This window comes from Dryas octopetala, chromosome 6 (genome assembly GCF_963921425.1).
Source record: "Dryas octopetala chromosome 6, drDryOcto1.1, whole genome shotgun sequence".
Taxonomy (NCBI): Eukaryota; Viridiplantae; Streptophyta; class Magnoliopsida; order Rosales; family Rosaceae; genus Dryas; species Dryas octopetala.
Window position 1 is genome coordinate 16,906,793 of NC_141371.1, and position 9,790 is coordinate 16,916,582.

Genomic DNA, 9,790 nt, shown 5'->3' on the forward strand with positions numbered 1-9,790 from the left:
TACTATTCACTCACTCTGCTCTCAGATCTCTCTGAACACTGACTTGAGCGTCGGAGGAGCTTTGGCCGGCACCACACCGGTGTCCTTCCCGCTCACCTTTGTGTACTTGCGCAGGGTGCTTTGGATATCGTTCTCTCTCATTACTCACCAGTCGGACCCAGCTACCCGTTCCTGCCCCACTTCGACGTGTCATCCGCTCAGTGGTGGGTCAACGGGCCTACGTGGTTCGACTCGACGTTGATTGCTCTACCATTTTTGGGCATCAACAAAATAAAATCTGAAGTTGGATATATTAGTGATATTAAAGGAATACAACTAACAAGATAATATTTAACACTAACAATATAATAATAAATAAGGTGAAAAATCGGAATACAAAGAACTTGAAAAATAAATGGAATTGATACCAAAGGAATGACCAAAAGTGGCTGTAGATACTCTAAGGTTTGATTTGGGGGTTTTTGATTCATCCACAATCGGAGTCATACATGTGCACCAATGGAAGGGCCATAATGAGAGAAGGAAAACCTGATAAAGATCACTGGAATTCGCCGCCCATATTGCCGGAAACGACGGAGGAGGGTCACGGCTGTTAGGGTTTCGAACCACCATGTGCGGCTGTTGAATAGGCTAGGTATTTACACCATTGAACTCAACTCACCCATGGGAAGATTTCAGGACCAACTCAACGGCAAGAGGTCGTCGGAATTAGTGACCCATCGGAGAAGAAAGCTGGATCAGGTTCGGTTTGAATCCATGTTTTTAATGGATTGTTAAGCAAACAAAAGGCAGGGATAGAGAGATGAGGAAGAGAATAGTTGATTGGGGTCCATGTCGTTGGCGTTGGCTGCCGGACGACGAAGAGATGGCCGGAGAGGGCTCTTGGCAGAGGAGAGAGAAGATAGAGAAACACCAGGTGGTGTGCGACTGCTTCTGAAGGCAAATGAGAAAAAAAGATGTTGAAGTTAGGTTTTAATAGTAAAACCCTATCTGACAAATTTACAAAATTGTCCTTTAACTTAAAATACCTGAAACTTGATGGTTGTAGCTCTATTTCACGTCTTCTTCATGTCTACGCTCACATAGTCTCGAGCCCTATCCAACTAGACCAAAAACTCATTTAAAATATAAACATTTAATTTTGTCAAATTAAAACCATAAACCAATTTAATTATAAAAACATTTTTTTTAAAACAAAAAATTTTATAAATTCATAGAACAATAATTTTAATGAAATATTTTATAAATTCATCCCTAAACCCAAAATGTCATTTGTCACTTTTTGAACTTTAGTTTCAAAGAAAAGAGGTCTGGTGCACAACCACCATTATAAATTTAATTTGGGTTAGGGGTGGGAAAAGAAAAATTATCCGACTAATTTTCTAATTTGGTTACTATATTTATGGAGCTACCAAAAAATCAACTATCTTACAAATTAGTGAGTTCTAAGGCAACTATTATCTTCACCATAAACATAGTAATCACTAACAATAAATATTAGTGACCATCTCATTTGTCAATAAGCACCTTCTCATCTATGAGTGCAAAAAATAGAGGCCTTTGGCCATATTTGTTGTAGTGTTTGTACACAATTTGGTGCTACTATTAAATGTTTAAGATGTGATTTGGGTGGGGAGTATACCTCTAGTGCTTTTTCTAAGTGATTGGCCTTTAATGGAACTATACACCAATCTTCTTGTACCGACACTCCTGAGCTGAAAGGTGTTGCAAAGATAAAACATCGACATATTGTTGAAATAGTTGGATCCTTGTTGCTCTATGCAAATGTTCTCACTTTATTTTGTAGAGATGGAGGTCCTCACTGTTGTTTTTTTAATTGTGAGCAAATTTGCTCACTGCCTCTTTCTAAGCATGACATCTGTCATAGAAGTTAACTATAGTTAAAATTTTATATTCAATACATTTAATTAAAATTTTAATTCATATTTTAATTGAAAGCCCCTAGCTGCACATTAACCCAATTTCCAACAGCCTTTTCAATTTTTAATCCAGCAACGCCGCTAACACCTTCCTCCCCTCCGGCCAGTCCACACTGGTGACCTCCCACCACCGATGACGACGCTGACCACTCTAACCCTTAGCAAAACTTGGATCTTTATGTTCTCCTCCCATGGCTTCTCTTAAAGAGCGATTTTTTCTTGTTTTTTGGGTGAGATGAAAGAAAACCCATATTCCAAATCTCTCAAATATCTTTTGGAAGTGCAGAAAAACCCAATTGATAGAAGCGACGATTCAATTAGAGAGAGAGGTGTCAGTAATCTTTTAAGAATTTTGTGGGGCTCCTACACCTCTAAGTGGAGGAAGTCTTAGAAAAAGTTTCGAGAATCAATTGTAACTTTGGGAAGAAACAAGCAAAGAGCTGCTTGGGTGGTGAAACTCATACTCCATGTTGGAAGAAAATATCTATCTTCTTTGACTTTAAATTTTGGAAGTCTCTTTATATTCAGCATGTCCTAGATGTAATGTATATTGAGAAAAACGTGTGCACTAGTATAATTGAAAATTTACTTTAACATTCCCAGAAAGACAAAAGATAGGGTGGCTGCCCGTTTAGACCTTATGTGAATGTAGGTCAAACTTGATTTGGCACCATAAATAAAGAACAAGAGAACATTTTTGCTGGCAGCTCCATATACGTTGTTACGAGACGAGATGGCTTAGCTTGGGCGTTACCCAATGAAGTTTGACCTATTTGCCTCCGACATATTCAGGGCTTTGGTAGGCCTTGTGGTTTTCGGGTGTAATTTTTCCTTCTCCAGAAAAAAAAAAAAAAAGAAGATTTATTTTAAGCCTTTTGCTAAAAGAGTTGGGCACTGAGGATTGGAATCTTTCATTTTGATGAGACCCAAATGGATGGAGCCTCAATCCTTTTCATCCAACTCCGAAACAGCCCTTATCCTCCAACGTTAGACCCAGACCTCAAGAAGTGAATGAGAGAGGAGGAGAAGAGAAGAGAGAAGGAAAGTGGGAGAGAATAATTTTTCCTTTATTGTTTTAGGGGACAAAGTAACACACAGGATGGGGTATCAAGAGAAGTTTCCCCGTTGCAAATTAACCATCAACTGTCGCAAAAAACTGCGCCCTAAACAATCAATTTTCTTGTAATGATGCGTGTATGCGTTGCAGGTTGGACCATTTTCCTTTTGTTAATGTTCGGAACCTGAGAAATGCAGCTGAGTCTATTACTATGAAATAATTGTCACTTATTCGACAAACAACAAAGAAATATAAAATAAAATAAAAATTACAACAAAGGCAATGGTATTATTCTGTCCCTAAGCTATACATTCTTCATCACAGTTTTTCTAGTCACTTTCCTGCCATACATTCTACACATTTACCATATCAACCATCTTGCCTAGGATTCTGGACTCCTACCTCTTGCATCGCCAGCATCAGAAAGCGGGACCCAAATGCTTTGGCTTCTCTCACCCCCATTTTCCCAGGTTTGTTGCCTGATGCTCCTTTCATTTGTATCCCCTCCTCCGTCAGAAAACTGGGCCCAGACACTACGAGTCTTCCCCCCTCCGCTAAGTTCCTCATCACATCCTGCAACTGTCTTCAGCAGCTCGGACTGTAGCAGCGGGCAGTTTTCCTTGAGATACTCGAAACCATCCGATTCCATGACGGCTGCATCAAACAAGCCAATCAGAGAATAATGTGGAAATGATAAGTTTGAGCACAGACATAAGACTATAGCATGTACAAGTGCAATGAAAACCTTAGGCTCCATTCTCAATTCCCAGGTTTTCAACAACTTCAGGAGCTCCTGAAGAGCAGAATGTGGTGTAGCTTAACCATAACATCATAACTCACTTATAATCCAAGCTTAAGATTTTGAGATTTGTAACACTAAATTAACTGACTATCAAATACTAAAGCAAAAGCAAATTGTAAATGCAATTTATCATAGAGAGAGGGGGGGAATGGATTGGATTGCTGGCTCAAAATAAGCAATCATGGAAACAAAAATAAATCACCCTAGTTTTGGAAAAATTATGGCATGCTGCAGTATTGTTAGACTGCATTTAGGATTTTCAAACAGGTACTTGCTTCCTTTTTCCTCTATTTTTGCTATACTACTGAATATTCACAGAAACACACACACACAAAAAAAAAAAAAAAAAAAAAAAAAAAAATGTATGCTAAAATTTTTGTGATGTAGAAGAACGATGAAGGGCAAGCATACTTTGATCAATGTTGAGCCCATGTTTCTTGAGGGAAACAAAGGAAAACCCCTTTTAGGTTCCACTGGAGCAAATATTATTGAACCCCAATGGCCAAAAGCCAACATTATTGATAAGCAAACAACATTTGTTGTCTCACATGAAGCATCTCAGTTTTCCATGCATAGCATTATATGGAATCTAAAATGCTCTTGATTCAACAGAAGCAGTGGCATTTTGCACTTTTTCAACGGAAGGGATAGTGTTTTGGTCCAAAACTACAGGTATGAATCAAAATTACCCAGATTGAAAGAAGTAAACAAAGAATAAGTAATCACAAGGTACTGAAAATTGGCACGGCACACTTGGATATGCCAAGACTAGAAAGGAAAAAAATAGCATCCTGTATCAGATAAAATTAGAGCTTACAAAACAGAAAATATAGATTGAGCAGGCAATGAGTCCTCAAAATAGTATTCAGATCTTTAACAAGCAATGATTAGAAAAAATTACAACACAATTGAGGTCTTCGGCTAAACAGCTCACACAGACTAAATTGAGGGCAATGTTGAGAACATGTACGACAAACCGTAAATTAATAGCTGGTGAAAGAGAGATATCACCCCTGCTAAGGATGGAGGTGAACAGCCCATCAGCAGGATAAAAGAATGATTAAGCTGGAGTAACAAAATATGTAAACTGATGGGCAAACTGAAATTTGATACAACATTGAAATTTAGCAGCAGTTGCCATCCTCAAACTGATGGGCGAACTGAAATAATCGGACACTTGGTAATATGTTGAGATTTCTTTGTGGGAAGAAGCCAAGCAATGGGATCTATCGCTATCACAAATGGAGTTAGCCTATAATAGCATGGTGAATCAACCCACAAGGAAGTCTCCTTTTGAGATAGTGCACATAAGAGCCTAAGCATGCTTTAGACTTAGATGCTTTTGCCTAAGCCTCCAGGATTTGAAAGTTCGGCTGAGCATATGGCATAAAAAGTGTGGCAAATTCAGTCTAAGTTGAAGAAAATCTTGGAGAAAGCCAATGAGAAATCTAAAGTGGCAGCAGGCACACATTGAAGGGTTAAAATTTTGAGGTTGCACACTAGAGGAAGGCTTCCAGCGGGTACTTACAAGTTACAACAAAAGGAAGCATATGGAAACATAAAAAGTACGAACCATGCAGAATAGTGCGGAAGATAATGGACTGCTTACATGGTGCAGCTTTCAGACAACATGAACATTTCAAACACTTTCAATGTTGTTGACTTATTTGAGTACCCCCTGCCAGATGAACCCCCTTTGTTACAACAGCAACTCAAGGGCAAGTTTCGTTGGAAGAGAAGCAAACATGATGTAGTACATCAGGAATTAATGCCTTAATTGCATTCAGTTCACTTGAGCAGCCATCTGAATGTAGATTCAATATTGTCTCTTTTAATTAGATTCAAGCAAATTGGACTCTACATTAATTCTTGTGCATTCAAGGAACTTGGCCTGTGCATTCAAGCAACTTGGACTGTACATTTGAACTTACATTCCTTGATATTTTTAGTAGAAGTATTAGCCTATAAATAAGACCCTTTATAGCTGGAGGGGGCATCCAGATTCTCAATTTTTAAAAACATTTTCAGAGAGTTTTCCGATCAGTCCTTTGTTTTATTTTATTTTCTTGAAGCCAATTTGGGTTAATTTTTAGGGCATTTTGTTTTGATAGGGAGACTACATAATTGTGTATCAGGTTTACTTTCAACTTGTTCTTTAGAATCTGGCTTGTTTTGAAAATAAATAAAAAGGAAAAGAAATACAGCCCAAATGACATTGTTTGGACTTAAGGCTTTAGAAAGAGAAGAACCCAAGAGGAGCTCTCCTCTTGGCTAAAAGCACAATAGGTGCATCTTTTGTGAAGGTGGAGAAACACCCGAGGCCTTACTCTGCCACCAGGCTTCAAGGTGCGGCTCAAGGTGTGCCTTGAAAATGCTATTGAAAACCTTGGCATACATGTATATTTTAATTGTGTTGTCAACATTTATATATATATATATATATCACTCACACACACACACACACAAGCTCATCATATTATAAATACCTAAAAATATTTAATTGAACATTTCATAAACTAGTGAATAAGTGATCATTTTTTTAAGAAACATACTTTCATTTATTAAAGATGAAAGTTACATAACAGAGGACAAGGAGTCCACTGAGCATTAATCTAAAACTAAGAACAGCAAAACATCAAGAGTTACAAAGAAATAGCAAAAACCAAAGGCTACAACACAGCAGCACTCCAACATAAAAAAAATAACCTGAAAAGAATAATCCTTAAACTCAGAAGTTATCGACGCCCAAAAAAAATCAGAAGTTATCAACGCCCAAAGGGATATCCACAATTAAAAATCCCAAATATATCATAGCCCTCAAAATCAATATAATCTCAACCATTAAAAATGATCAAAATGAGTAACACAAAAAGACATAAACACCCTAATATATTTAAAAAAATTTACTCTGCCACTTATAACTCATGAACTGTATTTTTTTTAACTTACTTTAGTTGCTCATGCATCACTTTCTTATGGGAAAAGAATGGGAACCACGGATCAAGTTAAAACAACGTTTTCATTAACCATGACTCATGTCTCATTCATTCTTCAGAATGAAGGTGCCAGCTAACCTAGCTCATAAAGTACCCATGACATTGTACTAGGGTCATAGGATCATATAAGAAAAAAAAAATGCAAGAAGACTGCCTCACACTGTGTAGCCCATAGATTTAATGGACCTGAACAAACCATAAAAACCTTCCCATCAAAAAGTTTTTTGTCACTGACTCACTAGAACGTGCACAGGAACCCTATAACTGGCCCAATGGAAAAGACAAAGACAAAATGAAAAACCTCAGAAGCAAAATCTTCTGAAAACTAACAGAGAATAACCACCTACCCACCAAATTTTAAACATTGCTCAAATTGAATTGTACACTACAGGTATCTCAAATGCAACTGTGGCAGTTTAACCGAAAACAATGTATGAAGAGTGAAGACCCTTGAGAGGAAATCAAAAAAGAAAAAAATGGGAACATAATTTGGAATATGTATGACAGCACTGTTTATATTGGAATATATTTAAGGAAAAAACCATGAAACAAAAAATTAAACAGGAAGGGCATACCAACTAGGTTTTCAGCAGAAAACTTTAGGCAAACGGATTTTAGATCCATTGCGCGATACCGGTCAGCCAAGGCCAGAATAATGGCAACAGAATTAACGGACATAACCTTGCAGAGAACAGATTCACACATCAGTCTGAGTCGAGGTAAGCCATATTTGTCTGCTGCAGCTAGTAACCTAGCAGCTAATGTGTCAGATAAAGATGACATGCACAAGGAACTTGATTCTGACAACTCTTCATCATCAATAAGATTATCTGTATATATGAAGTGCAGCAAAGCCTGCTCAGCAAACACGAAAGAGATTATAAAGGAAAGTAAAAGAAACTTTGTTTTTACAGGAAAGGAAACTAGGATAAACTGGTACATTATATTATTTTCCAATCGTATATCGTATACTGAACCAATATTATTCATTCTTATGAAGCATAATTTTGAAAGAACAGAACTAATTGTTGGGAAGTGCTACCTTAAAGATCTTGGGTTCCATATCTGTAACAACCATATCATGACAATCCTCTTCCATTCCATTGAAAAATTCATTTTCAAATACAGGAGATCTAGCAGCTAATACTAGCTTGTGAGCATGGAACTTTTCCCCACACACATTAAATGTAACATCTGAACCTTCCTCATTCTCCAATAACATACCAAAATGTTCTCCAATATCAGACTCGGGGACATGTATGGAGTGTAATCTCGAACTATCGATTGCAGAAACCACAACACCAACTGTGCAATTAATTTTCAAGCAATCATCCTTAAGGAAACTAGACGATTCAAGCAAAGTCCGTCTGAAAAAACGTTTGTAGCCCCTAATGCCAAACAATTGCAAATAAGTTTCTTTTGAATATAAACAAATAAGAGTTTAAGGAGCATTCAGTAAAATCTGCAGATCAATTTCAGCTAACAGTAAAAACCTATACATTTCAACAGAATTGATGACAGGTCAAAAAATTACAATAATAAAAATATCAATACTAGAAAAAGTCTGTGTTGTGTTAAATCAAAATATCAAACTAGAACAACTGAGATACATATGGATGCAGTGAGTGAAAAAGATTTGAGTCATTTGACCTAAGAAGATTGGTACTCAATGCAACATGAGTTAACTGAAGAAGGGAAAAGGAGAGCACAGCCAAGGAGTATGCAAGTCAATTCAGAAGAGATTTTAGAAGCTTTGTTATTGTGTGACTTTTATCATTGGTCCTCAAGCATTTTAGTTTAAAAAAAATGGATGTGCTGAAGAGGCCACCCCTTCAAAGAGAATCACTCTTTTGCAATTGAGAATTTTAGAAGGGCACAAACAATTGAGCAACGGCGAGCCACATATACGATTAAAGTGCATTGCCCACCACTACTAAGTCTACTATTCAAACCTGTTTTCCCAGTCTACCACTAGTCATAGAAATCATCATTCACAACATAATACAGTTCCAATTATGTAAAGTATGAATCGAGAAATGAAGAATTAGCGAGATATTGTGAAGCATATGAGATAAAATGACCAAATTCCGAAGACCACCCAGAATTTCTGAACCATTCAAATTAACCAAAAACCAAAACACAAACTAAACCAAACTACCAAAACACATAGTTACCCACCACATGCTACCTCTATACTTGAGCGTGTAGGGCCCACTCTCAAGCGAGCGATCAAAATGGCTATGGACCTTGTGCTTGCCCTCAGGACCCTGATCAACCAGAGTCAATTCGAACAAAGCTCGCACATCGGTTCCTTCGCTAGCGAGGGCAATGAAGACCGAGACGTAGGCGGAGTTGTCCTCTGGGTTTTTCCCATCTGGGTAGAAATAGATAGCCCATTGGTACCCTCCGACCGTGAAATTCTCACTGGCAAGGTGTTTTCCGACCCCAATTCCTTTGGCCAGTGAATAGCCTTTGATGATGAAGTTGTGGGAGCCGTTCACGGTCTCAGTCACGAATCGTGAGCTCGAGGGCGAGACTACAGGACTCTTGTGTCTGGCTGATAACATTTGCGATAGCAAGGTTGAAGAAATGGGCTAGCTTGGGGCCGAAGACATGAATTTCTACGGATTGATGATCTGCGGTTCTGTTCGTGGTTTTGGAGCTTTGGTGGTGTTAATGGGGTTTTCTGGGTTCATTTCTTGGGAAAAGTCGGTAAAAGTAGCACCTGAGATTCTGAGAATGTGTTTGCCCAAATGGCCAATGCTTAATTTGCTTATTAAAAAAACATAGTAAATAATTTATTTTTTATATATTTGATCGCATCTAGATTCTAGATAACCAAATCGTTTATAATTTGATTGATTTTTTATAATAATAATCTTTAATTTAGTTGATTTCTAAAATTATTTATATTGTGAGTTTAAAGAGTGGTTAATTTTATATTATTTGGGAATAAGTTAGCTTAAGAGCTTTACTCCTATTTATATATAAATAT

The 9,790-nt window shown here is 37.5% G+C and overlaps 1 protein-coding gene across 2 annotated transcripts; it reads right to left on the bottom strand.

Annotated features, from left to right (window-relative positions):
• Positions 1-3,171: 3,171 nt before the first annotated feature.
• On the bottom strand, positions 3,172-9,545 carry LOC147282880 (BTB/POZ and MATH domain-containing protein 4-like). 2 transcript variants are annotated; one of them, XM_086247487.1, is made up of 4 exons: positions 8,974-9,545; positions 7,838-8,183; positions 7,371-7,476; positions 3,172-3,651 (listed from the first exon to the last, which is right to left on the bottom strand). In XM_086247487.1, exons 1-4 carry the CDS (start codon positions 9,360-9,362, stop codon positions 3,380-3,382), a joined length of 1,113 nt encoding a protein of 370 aa, XP_086103613.1. In that variant the 5' UTR covers positions 9,363-9,545; the 3' UTR covers positions 3,172-3,379. The 2 variants fall into 2 exon arrangements, with proteins under 2 accessions (XP_086103613.1, XP_086103612.1); XM_086247486.1 differs by having other exon boundaries at positions 7,371-7,650.
• Between the last annotated feature and the right edge of the window lie 245 nt (positions 9,546-9,790).